Raw genomic sequence first — 23,995 nt, 5'->3', positions numbered from 1 at the left:
GAAAAGTCATTTTACACACAGGGAAGCATATTAAAAGAGTGGTCTTGTGACTGCAAAGTATATTCTGTGAATCAGCCTTAAGTTACAATGGTTGCCACTTTTTCTTTTCCTTAAAGAGGCTCTAAGGTTTTAATTAAGTTCCCAACAAGCAGAATTTGCCTTGCTTCCCTCCCCACCCACCCCACTTACTGTACCAGGAGGAGATACATCTGTTGAATGTCTATGCAGCATACAGCTATTAAAGGCTAAGACAACAAGATTAAGGTTAGAATATGAGGCAGGAGCCCAGGACCTGAAACTGTGCCTTGATGGGATTCAGGGCAACCGCATGGATTACTCGGCTAAGCATAAGAGGGCATAAGAAAGAGGCCCCTCAAGCTGATTGTTGGGAGGAAGTGCCTAAGTAATGGCAGGCTGCTTGGCTGTGGCATCAACTTTAGCCTGGGAAATCAATCTCAACAAACTGGAACAACAGGAAAAACCTAATTGCTGGAGGCAGGCAACTGCCCTCACAACACCTGAAGGGCAGACACCTTTCCTCTGATTGGCAGGAACCTCTTTGCCAAAACCTACCCCTGGCATCTGCCCAGAAACAGGATCAGGGTAAAGTTTCTCCGACTCAGGTGGCTGAGTGAGCTGTGCAGAATCTGCCTTGTTTAGCCCAGCTCCCTCTGGCAGAGGACTCTGAAACCAGTAGCTTCACACCACCACGTAATGCACCATCATCCACTGATTCTGCAGGAAATATTCTCCTCCTCACCCCCCATCCACCGGACTTTCTGCAGTCCAGGGCCGTCCTAGGATAAGGCGGTTCCTTGCTCAAGTCTCCTCTACAGCCCTTAGGAGAGTTCTTCCCAACTTGATTCCCCATCTAGATGCGTGGAGTGATCACCCCTCAAAACCCCCAGGCAGTGAGCCCAGTGGCTGAGTGTACGGGGGTTGTTGTCCAGAGGGCCCTGGGTTGGGAGAGGTTATCTTAGGACATCCATGACTTTGCTCTTCCCTTCTTTGCTATTTCTTTGGAGGAAAACAGCCAAAACTCCAGCTGCTCAGGCCCAAAAGTGACAAGGAAACAATGTTCAGAGGCAGAATGCTTCTGGATACGACTACATTACAAGACAAAACAGGAGGATACCATCGCAACTCTATCACACTGTATTTGTGAGTTTTTCCCTCAGGCCCCTCTGGCTGGCCACCATTTCTGATGGAGTATCAGACCACAAGATGGATCTTACGATTTTAATAGGCCCCCAATTCCTCCAAATGCCACCACCCTTGTTTTGACAAGGAATAATATACGTGGGGCAGAAAAACACTCAGGAAGGATCAGCTGTACATTTTTAGTTCCAGTACCAAAATAGTCAGCCTGCTGAATTCCCTTTAATAGAATCTGCTTCTGTTTCCCCTTTCCACAGAGCAGATGGGATAAATGAACATTCCCTCCAAAGCTTCCATGAGTTAGAACTGGTTTTGGAGCAGACCTTCCATTTTAGGACTAGGGATGGAGCCCGTTGCTGAGGTGGATCAGTGTAACTTGCACCCTTAAACCAAGGATTAGGGTTATCAAAACCCAGCACATACACCTGCTGGTTTATACAGCAACAGCCAAAATTTGGGGCAAGTCTGCCACAGGGAGTCAAGGCTGCCATGGTAGACATTATAGTACGTCAATTTCACCTCAGCCTCACCCTACTCCCACTACCTCCATTATTTAGCTGGCTGAACAAGGATCAGGCAAGCACACGAAACCAGAGAAGCAGGCAGGAGTGTGTGACTGACTCTTGCCAACCAACTCCCTGGGTCCAGCCAGCAAGTCACAGAAATCTTGCTTCTTGTGGCACTTCTGCCATTTGTGCCACATGCATGCTTGGGGCATGGTGGGGAGGTCAGTAAAAAGTGGCTGCAGAAATACTCAGCTCCCCAGCCTCCACCAATTACCTTCTCTGTGACCCCAGGAGGACATTTTGTAGCCTGTCCATCACACCTTTCTCGGGCTCCAACAACCCTCTAGCAGAGTCCTCATTTTTGGCACAGGAGTGAGTGGGTAGGAGACAGGAGTTGTTGGAAGGCTCTGCGAAAGTCACGGTTAAAGACAGTGTAGATGATGGGGTTGAAGCTGCTGTTGCAGTATCCAATCCAGAAGAAGAATTTGAAGAGAGGCCTGGAGATGCAACAGCTTTCCCCAAGCACAGATTCCAGGCTGTAGGTGAAGAAGAATGGGAACCAACAGAGCACAAAAGCTCCAATGATGAAAGAAAGGACAAAGGTGAATCTGCGCTCCCGGGCCTGCATCAGCCGATTGGTGGAGAGGGACATGTCCCTGCTTCTGCGCTGATGGAGATTGGAGGGAATTGACCAAGAAAGCCTTGGGGTCCTTGGTGGCCTAGCATGGCTGTTGCCACCATCATCTACCCTCCATTGCCGAGAGAGCCGGGGCAAGCTAGGCTGGGGGCAAGGAAGCTGGCCAGGCGCCATCCCCATCTTCTGCGTTTCCCCAGGAGGCTGGGCGCTCCCTCTGCAGGGATTGTACTTGGCCACAGGAATGAAGTTGGGATAAGACAGCCGCCGTGCTGCAATGACCATCGAGTTCCTGTGCTTGGCCACGTGGTAAATCCGGCAATAGACAGCAACCATGATGAGGCAAGGGGCATAGAAGGAGGCTGTGCAAGAGGCCAGCACATACCAGGTGTCATCATGCAGGAGGCAGACCTGGTCCTGTTGTCTGGATTTAAACAGTGGTGGCAGGGATACAAAGGCAGCAATGGCCCAGACAGCCCCAATCATACATTTGACCCTCCGGGGGCTTCTTTTCAGGTTATATCGGGCAGCTCGGGTGACTGCCCAGTAGCGATCCAAGCTGATGGCACAGAGATGCATGATGGAGGCAGTGCAGAAAAGGACGTCCAGCGACAAGTAGAAACTGCACCAAAGGCCGCCAAAGCACCAGTAGCCCATGACCTCATTGGCCAAGGAGAACGGGATAATGAGGGTGGCTACCAGAATATCAGCTGTAGCCAGAGACACCAGGAAGAGATTCTGTGGAGCCCGAAGAGCGCGGCTAGTGTATACAGCTAACACAACCAGTACATTCCCTGTAAGTGTCACAAGAGCCACAGTCAGAACTGCCACAAGGATGAGAGCTGAGGCCAGAGGTGAGTAAGGGAAGATGGTGGGTACCTGCTCACTCTGATTGCTAGATCCATTTTGATGTGGCTCCATCCCATTCATCCCCAGACCAGGCCATACCCCAACTGCCTGTGCAAGGTTCACCGGCTCCCAAGTCTTGCTCAGGTAGGACAAGTTGTACAGCCAGGATAGCTGCAGAAAAGAATGGCACTGCCACCAACCTTCTTCTCAGTAGGCACCATTCTAAACTAGGAGGCAACGGCACAGACCTGCAGTGGCCCTGCAGAATCCAGCATGTCACATCAGATGTTAAAGCAGAACCACAGTCTTCAAGGAGGCATGATGGACCTTGAACAATCAGATGGATCCTGGAGAGCCCTTCTGGATCCCAGAATATTTTGGGGCAGGCAGCAGATCTGATAGTTCCCCAACTCACTCCAGGTATCACCACCAGTTCTCCCTGTTGCTGCAACCCTTCCAGATTGAGTTGATGGGAATATCCAAGGCAATGTTGGTGGGCAGGCAGAAAACTCCACTCTTCATGGATAGTTCCTTTTCACTGAAATGATGTGAAGCTCAGCATTGCTGCTCCAACTCCGAGTGTCTCTGAGTCTGGTCTTTGCACTGCCCTTAGGGGAGGGAAGGGAGGGGCTGACAGAGTGGCTGGCCGGCCCACAGGCACCCAGCCAGCTTTGACTGCTGGGGGGAGAGGAGGCCAGGCTGTTTGCTACCAACGGCAATGAGCTTCGGAGAGTCTCCCTGTGTTGCTGACTGTTGCTCACCTGGTAAGTGCAAACTGGCAGCAGAGGGGGAAAGGAATGTGCCCAGCTGCCTCAGTCACATATTCCAAACTATTGCTGTTTAGATCATTCATTTCAGCATCAGTCCCTTCTAAGAAAGCATATGGGGGCTTGCAATCCTTGTCTGTCCAACTAGGTGGGGAAGAGATGGGGATCTTTATTTTCTAATGTTCTTCCTTACCGATAAAACTTTCTGCTGGGGCTGAAATATGTTTTTGGCTTAATGATAGAAAAAAGCATTAACTTCTTCTCATAGTATTGTCTTTCCCCTTCAATCTGTTAGAAGCCCACATCCCTCTGGAAGGAAAGCCAGCAAACGGCCACATTGGTTGAGGACTGTAGCAGTTGTAGTCCTAGAGAGGGTGGGGTCTCAGCAAGTTGGCAGTGCTGGCCAACTTTGGGCTGAGAAGCTAAGCACAGCTAGGCCCAATTAGGACTTGGATGGGAGCCCTCCAGAGAGTAGCAGGACTGGAGGCTCCTTTGAGAAGTAAGTAAAAACTTCCAGGAAGATGCAAGCTACATCCATGCCGTTGCCCCGCAAAGTATGCATGCCGGCTGCATACAGTCCCCAGGCATCAAGCTCAACCTGAAGGAGACTTCATTATGCTTCTAGTGGGAAAAATAAAGGAAAAAATATGGTTGCGTTTTGCTAGGAAAGGACCCTCCTGGATTCTGTGGCTGTGGTTGCCTAGAACTGAAACAAGTATTTCTGCGCATGCTTTGAGGAATCGTATTCATTAATCCATCAAGTTCCTAAATCGAAGGCTGTTTTTTAAAGGCTTTTGGGCAACCACAATCTCAAATTGTTTTGTTGTTTATTCGTTCAGTCGCTTCCTACTCTTCGTGACTTCATGGATCAGCCCACGCCAATCAATCTCAAATTAGCAGGGTCTGAAAGAGATCAACTCTCACCTTCGTTCTTCTCGGCTATCTGCATCGTTCTTCTCATCCTGCTTTTCTTCCAGCGGGGTTCTGACACAGCCCGAAACCCACCTTTGCTTCCTCACTGGCAGGTTCAGAGGCCCATCTGAACGCTTTGGGGAGATCCATCTGGCCCGAAGCATCTGCCCCGCGGCTTGCCCTTCACGGAGCTGTAATTCAAATTCCCGTTATCCCACACTGCCACCCAGCGGCCAGACCCGTCCATGACACCAACCTCACTTCCGAAAGAGGCTGGCTAAAGTGTTACAGAAATAGTGTTAACTGCCAAATAAAGGAGTAGGTTGAATTTTAAAATATAGCTCACCTACTGACAGGCGTTTGGGAAGAGTGGGCGGCTGAATCTTTTTAAAGGAATTGTTTGCCGAGGGTCTTTGTGAACCATTTATAGCAACACAATTTCTTTCTCAAATCCAGCCTGGGCATTAGCAATGCAAAGTAGAGCATCTCAGGGAATTATCCCTACGCTGTATTTAATACCATATTTGCCCAGAACAAACCTACAAGCAATTAACAAGACTGCCTGTTGTTGTTGTTTATTCGTTTAGTCGCTTCCGACTCTTCGTGACTTCATGGACCAGCCCACGCCAGAGCTTCCTGTCGGTCGTCAACACAACAAGACTGCCTAAGGTGTGAATTTGGAAGAACTAAATTTTTGGGTACAAACCCACAAACAAATGATGATGTTAAGATCGCAAGATACTAACATCTACATAATCCTTTCTTTCTCAGAAAAGTCATTGGGACATGTTTCACTAAATGTGGTGGTTTTTCATGGAAGCAACATTTCTTGGGATCATTTCTAGGCCATTGTAATCTAGATGACAGATATGGGCTAACTCCGGGGTTCTCAAGCTGTGGGCCAGGACTCAGGGTGGGGGTTGCAAGCCACTTAGAGGGGGACCCCAAATTTTTTTAAAAACCTGACCAGGCTTGCTCAGGCACAGAGGGAGTTACTGTCAAAACTTTGCTCTGGGCTTTGCTCATTTTGTCTGTGCAAGCCCAAAGTGCACAGTTATGGTACTGCAAAGTTTGGAAACCCTTGTAATATATACATTTAATTATTAAAAGTAAGTGGTACAATTGTTTCTTACTCAACCCTAACCCAATGAAATCATTTGTTTTATTGTGGTGTGTGTGTGCATGTGTGTACCACTTCATCATTTGATGAGTTCACAACACCACAAAGCTGGGCTGATACCTGATTTTTAGGAAGGGCCATACATGATTATGTTATTTAGAGGTTCCTTGTTTTAAAAATATGTATCTGTTTTAACTGGTGGTTATGGTACTTTGGGTGGTATTTAAGTTACACAGGTTTTGATTTTAATTTGGACTCAGACCAAAAAGTGCCTTACTAGAAAGGGAGCATCTTCAAGAGCCCATTTCTGTTGTTTTTTTCCAGTACTTGGATACATTGTTAATTTATTGCATTTGTAAAATTTGGATGCATCATTGATCATTATTGTACATCTGTATTTTTTCATGCTCAGGGCTGTCCAATGGTATTATGGAGCATGCAGAATGCTGGAGGCTCTGCTACAGAATCTGTGCACATTTGGGGCTTTGAGGAGGAAGCACCAAGACCTCCTAGGAAAAGAAAAAGTTCTATATGGCAGTCCTCCGCATGCGTACTCTATATTCCCAACTTCCGAGGACCCTGTTGCCACTTTCACTGGAAAGAAGAGGAAGACAAGTAATTATGTTTGCCCAGGGTTTTGTTGAGGGCTTCTTCCCACTGTTATTTTTTGGCTTGGAAATGTATTTCTCCCTTTAGTTTGCTTAATGGAATAAAAACCCTCCATATGTTTGAATACTGGTGGGAATCACTTCTTAATGAAAAACCACTATCAAAGGCAAAGGCAACTACTATCAAAGATCCTGCTGCCCAACCACATGGAATAGGATTTTGCCTTCTTGGGCAGTTTTTCAAAATGATCTTGTTCCATTCACTTGTACAACGACAAATAATCAGGTGGGTTCTACCATATGGTTGGGTGAGCACAGTACCACCCACAAGCACTGCACTCAAAACCCATGATATGAGCAAACTTCAGTTCCTTGAGTTCAGGTGCCATGGGAATTGTGGTCAACCAGGAACAAAATCTTGATCTTCTCATTAGGTGAAAAAGAAAGGAAAAAGTTTGGGTATCAAGCCTACAGCTCACTGCAGTGTATTAATATACTGGGTAACAGTGGTTTCTATTTATGCCTGAATTGGACCTATAAAAGTCCATTGTACTTCCTTCTCCAAAAAGTAATGCTATTCCTGGGACCTTGTCATTCAAGAAGTAGAAAATTATATATTTTGATACTGTGTAATACTCTAGCTTGCTTAGAGAACAGATGTATCAGTGAACTTTATTTTTGAAGTAGTGATTTAGAAACACACCTGGCTGCTCAAGTCATGCAACAGGAGATTGCGCCTCTGAAATACAACTCTGCAGCTTCAAACGCTGGACAGAAGCAGAAAGACAAGGTGTCCTGGGATTGTGTGCTAATGCAAGGGTACAAGTGATAGGGTGCACATTCTGGGGGCATAATCATAGTAAATGTGAACATGAGACATGGAGAAGAGCCCATGGGAACATCAGAAAGTTTTCCTAGTGCTTGCCATTAAAAAAAAAGCAATCAAGGCATCCAGTGTTGTGGCTGCATCTGCTAACTCAATTAACCCATTTTCAGGGTCTGCACCAAGCTTCAGAATTAGGATTCTGCTAATGTGCTAGATTCACACCCCCACCCCCAAAGCATTTTCTTATGTGATCAGATTCTCTATTTCCTATTCTTAAAAAACAAAGGAAATGGCTCCTGTCTGTTAGGATATAAACGGCTGTTAGCTGCATTATACTATCGGTTCAGTGGTGCCAAGAGAATACCATGCCACATTTTATAAATAGTACACATCAAGTCCTTCATAGTCTGGATTTTCATTTGAATAATGAAAATTATATTCATCTACATGAGTACATTATTGGGACGCGGTGGCGCTGCAGGTTAAACCGCTGAGCTGTCGATCGGAAGGTCAGCGGTTCGAAACCGCGCGGCGGGGTGAGCTCCCGTTGCTCGTCCCAGCTCCTGCTCACCAAGCAGTTCGAAAACATGCAAATGTGAGTAGATGAATTGGTACCGCTTCGGCGGGAAGGTAACGGCGTTCCGAGTCGTCATGCTGGCCACATGACCCGGAAGTGTCCCTAGGGACAACGCCGGCTCCAAGGCTTAGAAACGGAGATGAGCACCGCCCCCTAGAGTCGGATTCGACTGGACTTTACGTCAAGGGAAACCTTTACCTTTTTACATGAGTACAGTTACATAGTAAAAGCTTTAGAAACAAATGTTTCCTAGACACTACCCCATTCTATCCTATCAGAACTTGCAGAGCCCAAACTGAAGTGGTCTATAACTACCCAGCAGAAATACAAGCAGTGTAAATGTAGCTGCTGATTGCTTAGTGATTCCAAAACTATTATTAGAAAGGCCACTTAAGAAATGACTATTGTGCCAGTTTCTATTACTTTCTTGCTCATAAAGAACTTCATGGTCAGAATCTATTAAGACAATATTGCAGGGTGGAGAACCTGTAGCTGGTCTACAGGTTCAGGCAACCTCTAGATATTTTTTGCTTCCAACTCTCACCAGTTTCAACTGTAGCATGTATAGTGATTTTGGGATGATGTGACTTGTCATCAAACAAGTCTGAAGGACCCTGTTGTTAAGTTAAAAGGGAGAAATCTTCCAAGCACTATTTATTGTGTGTAATACTGCAAATGTGTTGCACATTGTATAAAATACCACTCAGGGAGACCTCAGTTCTGCTACCAGATAACTTCTGAACATATGGAACTCCTGTGTTATATAGATGCTGAGGGCAATCGGGAGTGAGTTCCTACTGCACTGTAAGTAAGTCCACACACTGAGAGATTATTTTGTACTCATTCATTGATGCTCATAACAAAATGATATGTACAGTGATTATCAGATGCCAGTTACAGCCTATTTCATATGAAAAGCCCTGCCCAAAGGGACATGAATCGACATTGGCTGGAATACGTGTACCCTAGCCATGTGGCAATGACAGAGCTCCAGTCATAAGTGCAGCCACCGGCACAGACTCCAACATTTGCACTGATGCACTTTCTTGTTACGCTTTTTCTTTTCCTTATTGCTGGTCTGCTTAGCACCACTGTCTGCAGGCCACAGTGGGAGCTGTGTTCCATCACAGGTCACAGGCGGCTGGCTTGCTGCATTGGCAGGATATTCAGCTGGGGTGGAGACCATTCCTCTAAGACGACAGCGGAAGGCTTCGGCAAGCCTCTTCTGACCTTAGCTCCTGGCGATTTTTTTCTGCATTCCTCTTGGCTGCCTGAACAAGGGGCAGCACGACATGCTGTGGCTCTGGTCATCAGCCCATCCAGGGGCTGCAAAGAATGAAGCCAGGACGGCAGGAAGTCCCAACTCTGGAGCCACCTGGGCAGTCGGTTGGGGCTTTGTGACTGCATGATGTTGATAAAGGCCACACAAGCCAGAAGGCTCAGGAAAGGAGCTCCTGCCCCTACCAGCACCTGCCATCCTGCCATGGAAAGTCCTAAAACCAACACCGGCAACAAGAGGAAGCAGAGAATCAGGTAGAAGACAGCAAACCAGTGATACTTGGCTGTCTGCTCACCTAACGCTTTGGCCATGTGGATGGGGAGGCGAGTGCAAGGCAGGGGATACCACAGCAAAATCCCAGAGATGTTGAAGAAGAAGTGGCAGAGGGCAATCTGAGGAGGGAAGCCAGAAACAAAGCAGTCCTCTTCGGTGCAACATTGGGAAGGGGTGCGTACCGGGCAGAGGGTACGGGGGTGAGCAGGGAAAGGAACCCTTTTGCATATGACAGTCTTTAGTGGCATGTAAAAAAACCATTAGGCTGGAAAATCTATTGTCATAAGCTATCACCTCTTGCTCAGCAGAACAGACAGAGGGCATATCCTCACCTGGAAGGCACTGGCCAATTTATCCCCTGGACTGGCCAGGGCTGCGAGGACAGCCGTGGTCGTGGTTCCGATGTTAGAACCAAGGGTGAGGGGATACGCACGTTCTAAGCTAATCACCCCAAGACCTGTCCCACAAAAGAAAAGAGAGACTGGTCAGAAAACAGCAACTTCCTTCCCCACAATACACACCTGAAGGCAATGCAAAGGGAGCTCTCCTTATTCCACAAAAGCAGAGTTCCTGGAGATGAGTGCAGTTATTACTCATTGCCTGTGTTCCCTCAACTCACTTAACTGGGTTACTGAATTAACTGTCTGGCTTCACATCCTGCATTAAAGAGGGGGTTGGACTAGATGACTTCTAATATGGACTTTTTTTTTTTGCCATTCAATCATGTCTGATCCTTGGCGACTGCTGGGACTAGTCCCTGCAGTTTTCTTGGCAAGATTTCAGAAGTGGTTTGCCCTTGTCTCCTTCCTAGGGCTGAGAGAGAGTGACTGGCCGAAAGTCACCCAGCTGGCTTCCTGCCTAAGGCGGGACTAGAACTCTCAGTCTCCCGGTTTCTAGCCCGTTGCCTTAACCACTAGACCAAACTGGCTCTCAGTATGGACTAGATGACTTCGAATATCACTTCCATGTTTCTATGATGTATCTACTGAACTACAGATCAAGCAGGCTGGGCTTGCACTCATGCTAAGCCACAAAAATCACCAAGATGAACACTTACCAAGCCTGGAATGTTATGCATATGCATCTACGAGATCTTAAGTGACCTGGCATGTTATGTGAATATAGACCAGTGTTTCTTAGCCTTAGCCACACACTTGAAAATGTGTGGACTTCAACTCTCAGAATTCCCCAGCCCGGTTGAGAAACACTGATATAGAGACAACATCTTGTATCTCAGCAATACCTGGGATAAGTGTGCTTCCTCCTCCTCCTCCTTCTTCTCCTCCTTCTCATGTTTAACTAAGCGTGATAGTAACACTTTGCTCATTTATTCCATATATCCCAGAGCAGGTACACCCATAACCCCAGATTCACTTCCCCTATCATGGTGAATGGGAGAGATGCAGCTAAGAAACATTGCTGGCAGACTGGGTGCTTCCTGCCTCCTCCTGCATTGGGCTAAAGAATCTACAGGAAGTCTCATCCTGAGTTTCTTTTTGTACAACACGGTCCTTCCACCTTGAACTTGCTATTGGCAATTTGGGGGAAGGGAAGACATAGGGGACTTACCGATGAGTGGGGTGATTGCTGAAGTGAAGATGGAGCTACTCTGCATAACAAACGTCATCCCAGCACCAGCAAGCATGGCAAAGTAACCCGTGGCCCATCCAAAAGGCTATGGCAGATCTGCCCAAACCAGTGCAATGTCAGAAACAGCAAGAGAGGAGAGGATTACAACAGGTGGGCTCTACCACAAGAACCTGGTGACCTTGCAGAGGCCTGGCATCTAAACTTTTTGACCCAAGAAATCTCCAACCTTGGTGGGAGAAAACCAGGCTATCAGCCTACCTGTGTTAATGACCTTCTGGATAGCTCTGGCACCTGGCCTTTGAGCACAGAGTTGAGCAGTTTGACCAACATCAAAAGACAGGTGCACAGTACAGCCAGGGACGCAGCCAGCAGCATGAGTCCTACAGCCAAGTCTGGCAGAGAGGAGTCCACAAACAGGTGATTGCCTGGGCAAAGGAGCAGTGGTCAATGCAAGAGGCAGGCCTGCCTTCTTCCCCCTCTCCTTGCTTTTGAGAGCCCCTGGTGGCCTGACAGGAGGAGTGGGGCATCTGTGGCTGTAGCCATTTCTTCTAGAGCTTTGTTGCCTGAAGTTGGTGGTGCTTACATTTCTGTGGCATGGTACTGTTGAAGTTCCCAGCTCCTTCCAGACTGTATGGCATGAGGGAGCTGCAGTTTAGGGATCCTCCTCTTGTGCCTGCTAAAAAAATCTATAAAAAGGGGGGGCATCACAACATTAAACCACTTGCAGGAACGTTGGGGAGATGAGTGAGGAACCCCCCAATCCCAGACAAGAACAGTCTTATCATGATGCCATTAATGTCGTAGCCATTCAGTTCTTCCATCTCAAAAATATTCCCTTTGTTCATTCAAAAGTGTTCCTTGCAGGCAAAAGAGTGCTAAAATACTAATTCTAACACCAATTAGCCTCCATAACACTCCTCATATTTCATCAATCGGCACTCATTTAGCATCTGTTCCAGGACAGTGACATCTGTTTAACTCCCCCAGGAAAAAAGACATTCCCCAACCTCTTGTTCTGGTGCTATTTCCTTCCCCGGATTTCATTTTTCCCAAAACTAATTTTTCAGTGATTGCACTCCCTGAAGTTACATATGTTCCAGGCAAGCAGTGTTTTGCTCTGTATCATGCAAGCATTTGAAGCTAAGAACTAGTTTGGCAGTAACTGCCCCATCCCACTTTCTCTTTTGATTTCCTGAAGAAATTTGCAGGCAAAGGCCAGAAATCTATTTCGGGGATGTGGTTTAAAGGGCACTTCCCAAAGGCACCATTTCTACTCTCCAAACCTCTCCAAAGCAGTTTGAAGCAATCCTTTTCTTTATTACAGGCCTCCAAATGCTGAGAACAAAATACACCAATCAACCTTCTCCTTCCAGTGGGCCAATAGGAATATACCAAAAACATAATTCAGTCCTGCCACTCCTCAACTATTATTTATCCTGGAACAACAACAGAAAATGCCTCTCCCTCACTCCAGACAAAACAGAGATCAAAAATCACAGACACTCCCACCCCCACTTGTATCAGAATGTGCCATGTACATTTGGTCATTTACAAAAAGTTCTGAGCATTTGTAACCAAGTAGAAAGTAGCTGCTTGGCTGCAAAGCCACCACTCCTCTGTACTAAAAATCCCACAAGAACTATGAAAGTGACATGAAGTCGCATCGTCTATTCTACATTGGATGGTTTCCCCAACATTTTGAACCATGGTTGTAGCCAGCAGATAAAATGGAGGCAAAGCGGCAACGTTCTAAGCAAAACAAACCTTATAGCCTGGAGGAACTAGAAGCCACTGTAAGGGCACTTCTCCACTACTGTTATTTCCCCTGAGTGGAGTAACCAAAATGCCCTCATTTCCCCCGTCACACAAAAGGGAAAGAGGAGAAATCTAAAACCCCCAAGCAGCCTGTCCCTCCCTTGATTTTACCTGTGCCGAATCAAGCCTAGATCCCCTCAGCAGAGGGGCCTCAATCTTGCAAGGCATGTTATGCAGCCCACAACAATCTCTGTGGGCACTGCGGATGCTACCCAGCAAAACCGAGGTATTGAGCTCCTCGTAGACATTCAGAGGGGCAGATGGATAGCAAAGCCTCACAGTTTACCTTGGCCCACCCTCACAGCCCCCTGACAACAGGGGAGCCTGGTCAGCTGGGCCAGACAGTCGGTGCCCCATGGACTCCCATGACAATCAACAAGAGCCTCCAGGAACGTGTGCACTGGGTGGCACTGGGGTCTCTGGGCAGGGGCAGTGGGAAGGCCAGGACTGGCCAGGAAAGATGGGCCAAGAGGCTGCTGGGGCTGTCTAAGGGGAGGAAGGAGGAGGGCCAGGCCTGGCCATCCCACAGCGAGGGTCTTTCTGCCAGGCCTGGCCCATTCCCAGGAGCAGGAAAGACCATGAGTGAGCAAACAAGCATGCCAGCAAGATCTGTCTGACTCTGCCAGACAGGGAGAACCGAGAGGAGAGGAGAGGAGAGGAGAGGAGGCAGGGAACATGAAAGAATAGGGCCAGTGGAAACAGGGCCGCAGCTCGGGTCTTTGTCACCCAGGGCAAACATTGATTCCGTGCCCATTTTGGCACCCCCCCAGAGCTCAAATTGGCACCCCACCGGCATGGCGCCTGGGGCACATGCCCGTGTTGCCCCCCCCCCCAGTTGCGGCTCTGCGTGGAAAGAAAGATCTCTCTGTTCAGCAAGGAGGTAGCAGAAAAAGCATAGCGGGATTTGGGCAGCTCTGGGATGGGTTTCCTGGATTCTCTTGTCCCAGAAACATTCTTGGGGGAAAAAAACACATATCAACCCAGGAATAAAACCAAATATTGGTGTTCTGTTTAATGAAAAATATGGCAGCTATGTGGCCAAACAGGCATTAGAGTATTGTAACTAATCTCGCAGCTCTATTTCTCAACTAGCACCGTTTTACTGTGTGTGTATGTGTGTGTGTGTGTGATATAATTTATGTTTAATAGCATGCCATGCTACTCTTCATCGTCTTCATGTTTGATGCACTAGCGAATTTTGTATCAAGGTATGAAAAAGCTTCAGCATGGCAGCCCTTGGTCCAAGGGACCACTCCTGATGAGCCATTTGCCATGATGATTTGAGGTTGAGATCCCTGCCCTGAAGAGACTGTTAAGCTCTGGGGCTGAAGCACTGGAGCCAGAGGGAGCTGGCAAGAGACCTCCTTGTGGGGAAACAGACCATCCACATTCTCCAGAAAGCTTCCCCACTGCAAAAGGAAAGACAAGGGTTTTTACAGTCTGGGTTACAACACAGCTGAGCTGGAAATAGATTGGCTCTACATTCAGATTCAGCTGATGCAGTGGGACCCTAAAGCTCAGCTGCCTCTGAACTTGTGCACTGTCCTCATACAGATGTGCTCTAAGATTTTTTCCCCCATAACAGAAGTACACAAGTATAAATAACTACAGATATCTTTCTTTTTAAACCTATATCCTTTCACCACTGCAGAATTACCCATTTAGTTACTGGATTTTAAAAAAAAAATTATGAAGAGAAAATTAACACCTGGAACTCTATTAGGAGAAAAGGCACACTGAATTCATTGGAGGCTGAACTGCCATTACCAAGAGGTTTCCATTTGTGCATATCTATAGAGATGCAAGTTTTTAAAAACAATGAACTGAAAGGGCACAAAGCAACTGGCACTCCTTCACATCTGCAGAGGTACCAGGTTTTCTTTAAAACAAACAAATTTAACTGAAATAGCAGACAGCATAATTTCCTGCTCCTGACTCACTATAGGTGGCTTGTGGCATGTGCTGGTGCTATACACATTTAGGATAAAATATGCATAACCTTCCAAATACCTCTTATTGCTCTGCAAATGACAATATTATGCAAGGATGCAATTATGGGGGTAACATTATACATACAGTGGAGGGGTTTTTTTCCCTGCTATCTCCCATGTGTGGAAAAGGAGAGAAGGGGTTTTGGAATCAAAGTGGCTGTAGAGATACAACTCTCTCTAATCGTCACACAGTGGGATCCATGAATTAATTTTTCAGAAAAGCAAACGTACAGGAGCAATTGATCCTTAGATACCTTTGGAAGGGAACTGGACATTAATGCTCATAAAGATGCCAGTGATTATAGTTATGATGGTTACATTGCCTCCAATATCAAAATTAGCAGGTACTGGGGAATAGCAGCAGGGGAAGGCAATGGCCTTCGTACCCCCTTTGTGGCTTCCCAGAAGTCTCTCACCAGCTACAATAGCAAACAAAATGCTAAAGCAGAGTGGTCTGATAAGTGAGGGTCTTCTTATATTTAATGATCATCCACTGTGATTCTGCATGCTTGCTTCCAAAATCTAGTATAAATCTAGTTATTCCAGTAACGCGTGGTAGAATGTGAATAATGCTTCTAGATCAAAATATGAATGAGTTGGAACTAGGGTATCTGAAAGATCACCTATGACTATATTGGCTATCCAAGTACTTGGTCTCAGATAAGGGCTAGAACTAAGACTAGTATTAGGACTAGGTTACCCTCAGAGGTTCCACCAAATGAGGTATATAGAATGTGTTAATCAGAGAAAAACCCTTCTCAGTGGTGGCATCCCTGCAGAACAGAGATTTGGAACACCTCCTGCATGACAACTGCTGTCATCACTTATATTCTTACATCCAGCCCCCCCCCCCCGCCACGCCCATTCTATCCTTTCTCTCCTTTGGCACAGTTCTCACCTGTGGAGCTGGCACTTCACACCACACCCGAGTCAGACTTTTGTTATACAAGCTTTCATTGCCTGTGGCAATCCCTGTGATCACTGACTTATCCAGCTGAAGGACAGAAGAAAGATCCTTAAATTGTGGCAGGAGTGGAAGACTCTCATCCCCATGTCCCAAGGCTACTGTATAGAAAACAAAGAAGCAGATCCCAGGAGAAAGACCAAGAGGGAGCTGCAGTGTTTAGATCAGCCATGCCCAACCTGGCATCCTCCAGATCTTCAGTGCCATAATCCTCCAGCTGGTATGCCACACACACCTGGATAATAAGACTAGTGAAGGGCTCTGTGATTACTTTCAGGAGCTCTGGTGCCTCCTGTCCACTGTGGAGGTTGAAAGTTGCCATGGAAGTTTTGCTGATGTGGTGCAGATAGCCACTGGCCACTTCCAGAGGCAGCAGGATCAGTACTGATAACCAGTTGAAGCAGTCATGCACCGTGACCCCTGCGAAGGCCCTGTTAGACAATAGAGAAGCTATTGCTGATGTGAAATAATAGGAGCTGTGGCATGGGGTGTGTGAATGGGTCCTACCTGAGCATCCATCCAAATCATCTGCATTGCCAAGTCTCTCCTAGCCCCACTTCTGCCCATTTGCTTTGCTTACCTGAATTACTAATTACTCCTGGGTTAACACGTGCCTGTTCTTTATTACTCCTGACTTAGGTTCTGTAGCCCCAGCACCTCCAGCCTCAGCCATCTACTGACATCAGCCTATAAGGTAAAGGTAAAGGTTTCCCTTGACGTAAAGTCCAGTCGTGTCCGACTCTAGGGGGCGGTGCTCATCTCCGTTTCAAAGCCTTAGAGCCGGCGTTGTCATAGACACTTCCGGGTCATGTGGCCAGCATGACTCACGGAACGCCGTTACCTTCCCGCCGAAGCGGTACCAATTAATCTACTCACATTTGCATGTTTTCGAACTGCTTGATGTGCAGGAGCTGGGACGAGCAACGGGAGCTCACCCCGCCGCGCGGTTTCGAACCGCCGACCTTCCGATCGACAGCTCAGCGGTTTAACCCGCAGCGCCACCGCGTCCCTGACATCAGCCTATAGTTGATGAATACTTTCTCCTTCTCCCATCCTGCTCCTGTCTTCATCCAGTTCTGCCAGCCAGACAACTGGCCTTCTTTCCAGGGCAGAGGCTGGCAGCCTTCTAGTTCTCCATCTGCAGTGACTGTACCCCCCCCCACCCCACACACAATCGTACTTGCCTCTTTAATTCATTCCTGTCACCAGCTTGCACGAGTGCCACAATGGTGTTGGTGGCTGAGGTCCCTATCTCAGAGCCCATGATGATGGGGATGGCTGAACCCACCTCCAGTTCTAGAGAGCAAAGAGCAAAGAGCACCTGGTGAGAACACTGGCTTTAGGATGCCATTGGGGGCATCATAAACAGAAGAAGAGTTCAGACACACCTTTTCTCCTGGCCAGACTCTTCCTCTCCAGCCCTATGTATATCTTCAGCAGACACTCAAATTTATCAGTCCCCCACAATTGCAATTACATTCAAAGGCCTTTCATTATTATCAGGCCTTGCATTTCATTATCACTGCAAATGTTACTAGAATAGAAAAAAATGGGACCTGTTACAACCAGATACAACTCTAACTCCCCTTAATACAGGACATTCTGACTGGAGTGCTGTAATCACAGTTCAGTGACATCTGGAGGCCACAAGTTCCTATCTTCTTTTCTATAAGATGAATAGCTATCAAAGGTATATAGCTATGCAAGTAGACAGACCAGAATCAAACAGGGAAAAGGAAAGGACAAGGGAATTTACTTCCTTTGCATGTACATGCAGCCAGATCCCCATATATATATGTTCCTTCCCTTCAGTCTCATTCTAGTCCATTAATGTTACTTACATCCTGAGGAAACCATGCTCACGATGATGGAGGTGGAGGTGCTGGAACTCTGCACAAGGACAGTCACAAGGATTCCTACCACAAGCCCTGCCACTGGGTTAGAGAGGATAGCATCGTCCTTGAAAATGTCTCCAGCTACTTTACCTGGAAAAGAAGCAGAAAGTAGCAAACCAGATCTGAACGTATGGCATCAAGTCTATTCCAGCTTGCTCATAAGCCACGTTTTAATTAGGGCCTGTTAATTAGTGGTTGAACATATAGCTTGTGTATTATTTCCCCAGTTAAAAGATTCGGGTTTAGAATGAACTCTTTCTGGAAATCTGCTTCCAATCCAGGGATGGGGAAATCTACAGGTAGTTTGCAATAAAAACATTAAAAAGCTCTCCCACCTTTATAAATCTGGTTGCTAAAATGAAGAAAACTTGGAGTGGACTTTTCTGCACAAGGACTCGATCAGTTCTGATACTAAAAGCAAACCCAGACCCTCATTTGTGCTAGTTCTGTTGTGCCTGACACTGATTGGTAGACCTTGAAGTCCTAGTTTAAAAAGAGATCCTAAAAGCCTGATATCTGCATGTCCCTGCAGGCCATATCATTATTCTGGGGAGTATCAGGCAAAGTTAGTCTGTGATGGCCCTTACTACTGAACAACACCATTCCTGCTCTTGGATTGGACAAGGAGCACCCTTCATTTGCAGCATCAGCTCAGGACCATCTGCTGGGAAAATATCCTCCCAACCTTGCTGGGTTTAGAAAGTTAGGAACAAGGTAGTGAAAAATAAAGTAGTCAAAATTAGCCAAAGTGGCCTGCAATAAAAGAGAAATACACCATTTTCCTCTTCCAATGTTTGCCCATGGCCATATCAATTCTAGCTATTTTCCATGCTTAGGAAATACTCAGAATTGAAAACAGGGATATCTAGGATATCCAGTGATATCAGTAAACTTGTGGGAATCAGTTAGGGGAGAGAGACATACAATAAAACAGGTAGCCGATGACTGCATGTAAAAATGTGCAGTAGCAGAAAAGAGTTGGCTATGGAAAGGGGTTTACCATTAGAAAGTCAAGTAAAATAAGTATTCCCAAAATCCAGAAAGAAGGTTCTGGTCAAGACAAAGAGAAGTAGACTGAGAACTGAATCTTGCTCCATTGTTAGCAATAAGAATGGGTTACGGCGTGCAGGAAAGCTGTGTAATGTGTGCATCAGTGTTTTGGACGGGCAGGGCAGGGCAGAGGAAGCTGGCACTTATAAAGTAGCATTAGTAAAATATGGTGGAATTATTGCCAGACAGTTGATAATATGGTAGAACTGAACAAATAAGGACTGCCTGAAAGTGCTTGCTAATCCAAAGGGACATTTTCCTTTGGTGAATAAAATTTGCCCTTTTGGAGAAGAGATTGTGGATTCCACATCAGGCACAGAAAAACACCTGGAGGGAAGGGAAGGAAGGGGCCAGCCTCAAGAATCTCTAGTAAAATTACTGAAATTCAGTTTTACACACACCAGCTTTCTGGTGCCAATAAACCTCCTGACCCCTGAGGCAATGGATGTGGAGATGGTTAACCAAGGTGGCTTCTGCACCTCCATCTCCTTTCTTGTCCAGAAGACTTGCTGGATAACATGCTTCCTGCTCGTACTCCCAGGGCTTTCAACCCTTCCTCCTACTCTCAGTTCAGCTCTCTTCCTCTTCTGACTCTGACCCATGCAATAACAGAACTCCCCTGACTGGTCTTGTTTCCACAATGGAGGGCAGCATGCTAAGGTTTCCAACTGTAGATGGACTTCAGCAACATAGGTTTTCCTATCACCGTGTTATTCCCTAAATAAAGCTTGTCTTTAATTTCTTTTACACAAGAATGCTTTCTTGCAAAGGTTATACTCCTCCTGGCTTCCATGCTTCTCACTCCACGCATTTTTCCCACTGTAGAAAGCTGCCCAATACCCAGCAGAAGCGATGTTCTGGTGTTGACCGTAGCCTCTTTCTTCAGAGCCTAGCTCCAGCAGCCCCCACGCCAGCAGCAGAGAAGGGCAGGATGTGGCACCCACGCAGAAGGACACGGAGCGGTTTCAGTCTGGGGACCACTGGGAGAAGGGGCTGGAGGGTGGGCAGAGAGGAGGGGAGGCAGGCAAGTATCATTGTGACCCTCACCTCCTGCCAGCTGGAAAGCAGAGCTCAGCACATCAAGGGAGCACACAAACGGGTATAGAAAGGCAAACATCAAGGGGACCTTGAGAAGGGGAATAAGGATGGATCTGGTTCTTGTGCATTTGCCAAGGGCTGCAGAGGAACAACAGAGATTAAATACAGTCATGCAGTAGGTTTGGTTCAATCCTGTCACTCGCAGAGTACCCGGCCGTGACCCGCTGGTGCTCCGTTCCTTTTTTTCCACAACACTAAGCTTTCCACACAGTTGTTGCACACTGGGAAAGTTCATGTTCCTAGAGGAGCTCCAGATGGGGCCGGTCCTTTTCAATTTGTTCATTATAAGATTTAAATGTTCCATTATAACAAACGAACAACAACAACAAAAAGATATACCAGTGATTGTGCCTCAAAAAAAGAAAAGCACATACAGTACAGAAATTAAAGTAAAAATAGAAGAAGAAAAAGAAACTAGGAAAAAAATAAGATCTATGTAGTATCAGTATACGATCAGTTCAATCCTTACATTTTATAATTAAATCTAGGCCATATAGAAATATATTGTTCCATCTTCGCATTTTTAGAATATGCTGGCATTTCAAAAATTGACAAGAAGGGCTTACCTTGAATCTGCTCCAGAACTTCAGAAGAATAGGTTTCTTCTCATTTACATGAACTTACTCTCTTTCTTGAGCCCCCGTGTTATCCACACACTGATAAGCTCACATTTAGGTTCCTCTCCTGTGCTTTATGTGGCTACCCTTAATGGTAGAGAATAAGGCAACCTGGCTGCTGTGCACACATCACACCACTGCTAAGGCAGCTGCTAATTAGCTACCAAGCTGGACTCAAGATTTTGTTTTTGATGATAAGCAATTTCAGATTGTGAAAAGTGAAAGGTCCCCTGTGCAAGCACCAAGTCATGTCTGACCCTTTGGGGGGACACCGCTTCCGCAACATTTTCTTGGCAGACTATAGCGGGGTGGTTTGCCATTGCCTTCCCCAGTCGTCACCTTCCCCAGCAAGCTGGGCACTCATTTTACTGACCTCGGAAGGTTGGAAGGCTGAGTCGACCTGAGCCGGCTACCTGCGAATCCAGCTTCCACTGGGATCAAACTCAGGTCGTGGGGGGAGTTTCGGTTGCAATACTGCCATCTACCACTCTGCGCCACATGAGGCTAATTTCAGACTAGGATATGGAAAAAAACGCCTTTGCCATTATAGAGCTGGTGAGTTGTTACGTTTTCCAGCCTTCCCTAGCAAAACGTTGGACAAATGGTTCAATTTTGTTTTCTCTCCCTGGTCTCCAGCTACCTTTTTACTGAACATGGATTGTTTAAATATTGTTTTAATGTGTACAGGTATCGTTTTTATTACTTCAATTGTTTTCATTGTGGAGTGCTTTGAAGTGTGATTGCTTGGAAAGAGTATATAAATATTTTAAATACAATAATTTACAAAAGGGTTAGGAAACCTATGCTCCTGAGACAGGAGAAGTACAGCTCGTCTCTCACCACTGGCCATGCTGGTTGCTGCTGGGAGCTGAATCCGGAAGGCCCCCAATTTCCACAGCTCCAATTTCCAAACTTCGAGAGGAAACATGAAATGAAAAGCAAAGCCTCCAAAAGGCCTTTGACTCTGCTTGCACCTCAGCGTAGACAGAGACTTTTTGTCAGTAAGACAAAGGTGAAGAAGAGGTATCCATCCATCAGCCTGGCATTCCAATCCCAAAACAAGCCCAATTATTGCAACTCCAGCTTGGGTTGCTTAGTGACAGTAAAGAACGTGCCAGTCATTTTTCTATAAATGGCAAATGCTTTGCAACATAGAAGGGGACCAAAGTAGGAACAGCACTCCCACAGCCAGAAGAGATGAGAAAAAAGCTGCAGAGATACACCTAAATGCTGACATGGGCCGGTATAGGACCAAGGACTGACAAACAAGTTTTGCACACAGTAGTTTTTGAAAGGAGATTTAGCGACCCTGCAACAGCGTATAATTTATTGGTTGGAAACATATGATATATACTGTTGTTGTTGCTGTTACATAACCATAATGGTTTAGTACTGATACAGAGGCATTACCAGTTCATGATCACGTTGCAGGCTTTTTTACTGCACAAAAATTACTCAAGTATTCTGACCATTGCTTTTACAGTACTACAATATTTCCAATTCTGAGTTCAACAGTAATAGGATAGGTCAGTATTTAGGGCAGAGGAGGAAGAATATGCAGCTGTTCAAGTGTTTTAGGACTTGAATTCCCATCAACTCATACTGCTGGCCATGTTGGCTGTGACTGCTGGAAGCTGGGATCCATTCACCTCAGCTGGGACAAGAGTTCCCCATCTTGTCCTAGGGCAATTGTGGAAAGCCTAAGAGACACTTTTGCACCACTGCAGTTGCTGTTACTGAAGCTGCATCCCAAGCTGTACAGCCCAACTGGTAGCGTCTGTTTAGATTTTGTAAGAGGGAAGCATATCTGACTGTTGTCTTAAAAGAAGTAGTTATTATCCACGTGTTGAGTGATTTCTCACACTGAATTGCCGACCAGGTCAGAATGACCCGCAGATCTTATAAGTGGCCACAAAACAACTGACACTGTGTTCCTATTGGTTAGCTGGAAGAAAATCCCCAGCTTGGATCCAGACCTACGTTGCTGGTGTATGTGGGGGAGCTCCATGTAAACAGAAACGCAGTTGGGAAATTTCTGTCTTCAACTTATTGTTGTTCTTGCAAAAATTCACTCAGCCTCCCTGAACATGTTACCATTTGAGAATAATTTTGCATCCAAGGAAAATCTCCTGTCAGGAACCCCAGACAGTCCATGCCATCAATACAGGGCTGGGTGGACCAATGGTATCAGGCTACTCCCAGTACTCCCACCAGCCAGTTTAATCTTTCACCTTGGTTTAGTTGGTTGGGACAAAAGCCACAGCCAGTTTGGGGCAGCTTCCTCTTCGCAGCTTCCCAGAAATGGATTCTCAGCCACACAGCCTCTCACATTTTACAGGTCTGTCTTTTCTATTCATTTGGCACTGGTTTAAAATGCTTTAAATTGCATATTTCTTTTGGGAAAGAAACAAACTGATATGATCATACTCTGGGCCACAAGAGACTCTAATATGCTACAGAGAAGACTATGTTTCTTCCCTTGGCTACAAATGTCTTTGCCTTGCCTGCTTATTCTTGTGCTTTTAAATGACAAACAAAGCTATGATGCTGAGGGTGCTGGGTGCTGCTGCAGTTAAAACCACAGTGTCACATTAGGGAAAGCTGGCATAATGCAAAGAAATCAGTAGGGAAAGCTGTTCATAACATGGTGGTAAGCATCCTCTTCTGCTGCGGCTGTGGATCATTAAAACACAGCAACAGGGACTGGAGAAAGTTGTCAAATGGCAGCCCAGTGAAGAAAAAAGATTTGATTGGCATGTTTTTTATTGTTACTAAGCAACAGTACTAAAATAGCTAAAGTAATTCTACCACAAATAGAAAGCTGAATTGTACATACACCATTGCAAGGCACAATCTATCTATAATAGAAACATTGGTAAACAATATCTGATCTTTTTAAAATTTGTTTTTTTCTGTTGGTTGAAAATTGATTCCATATTAGAGTTCTTTCACGTTGATGAGATCAGTTTTTCTGCAATTTGCTGGATGGAGGATTAAGATGGAGGTGTCCTTCATGCACATAAAGCTTCTCTTTAGTATTGAGCAATAATGGTTTTTATGGCCATGGTCCATTTATATACCTACAGGTCCTATTCTGCAGAGGATTCCTATTAGTGTTACTTAAAGATTTCCTCATTTCCAATCAATCCTATTTTATTTCTTCCTGATTAACACATGTATTTTTAATAGTCCCTTAGAGGGCTTTTCCACATTGCCCCAAAATCAGTTTCTACTACTGAACTTTTTGCCTTGTCTTGAATAAATAGTTCCTTCCTTCCTTCCTTCCTTCCTTCCTTCCTTCCTTCCTTCCTTCCTTCCTTCCTTCCTTCCTTCCTTCCTCTATTTCTCTGAAAAAAGTGATTTATGCCTCCTTCTCACTTCAGGATTGGAACTGGTATGGAACAAGGATGAGCTGCTCTCCAGCCAGCACTTAACAGGCTGTTCATCCTAAATATTCTCACCAGCC

At 46.0% G+C, this 23,995-nt stretch overlaps 2 protein-coding genes across 2 annotated transcripts; both read right to left on the bottom strand.

Annotated features, from left to right (window-relative positions):
- Positions 1-1,880: 1,880 nt before the first annotated feature.
- Positions 1,881-3,680, bottom strand: LOC134492269 (alpha-2Da adrenergic receptor-like). Its single transcript, XM_063296449.1, has one exon. The coding sequence runs from the start codon at positions 3,226-3,228 to the stop codon at positions 2,020-2,022; it is 1,209 nt and encodes a 402-aa protein (XP_063152519.1). The 5' UTR covers positions 3,229-3,680; the 3' UTR covers positions 1,881-2,019.
- Positions 3,681-8,799: 5,119 nt separating this feature from the next.
- On the bottom strand, positions 8,800-20,035 carry SLC34A1 (solute carrier family 34 member 1). The gene is given in 11 exon segments (XM_063296448.1): positions 8,800-9,628; positions 9,842-9,966; positions 11,079-11,195; positions 11,358-11,390; positions 11,393-11,524; positions 11,683-11,785; positions 15,804-15,899; positions 16,105-16,300; positions 17,054-17,165; positions 17,711-17,854; positions 19,862-20,035. Coding segments are annotated over 11 exon segments (1,761 nt in total). The 5' UTR covers positions 20,025-20,035; the 3' UTR covers positions 8,800-9,088.
- Positions 20,036-23,995: the final 3,960 nt, after the last annotated feature.

Source organism: Candoia aspera, chromosome 2 (genome assembly GCF_035149785.1).
Source record: "Candoia aspera isolate rCanAsp1 chromosome 2, rCanAsp1.hap2, whole genome shotgun sequence".
NCBI classification, from domain to species: domain Eukaryota; kingdom Metazoa; phylum Chordata; class Lepidosauria; order Squamata; family Boidae; genus Candoia; species Candoia aspera.
Note: the sequence above shows the minus strand (reverse complement) of the source record. Positions and strands in the feature narration are given on the sequence as shown.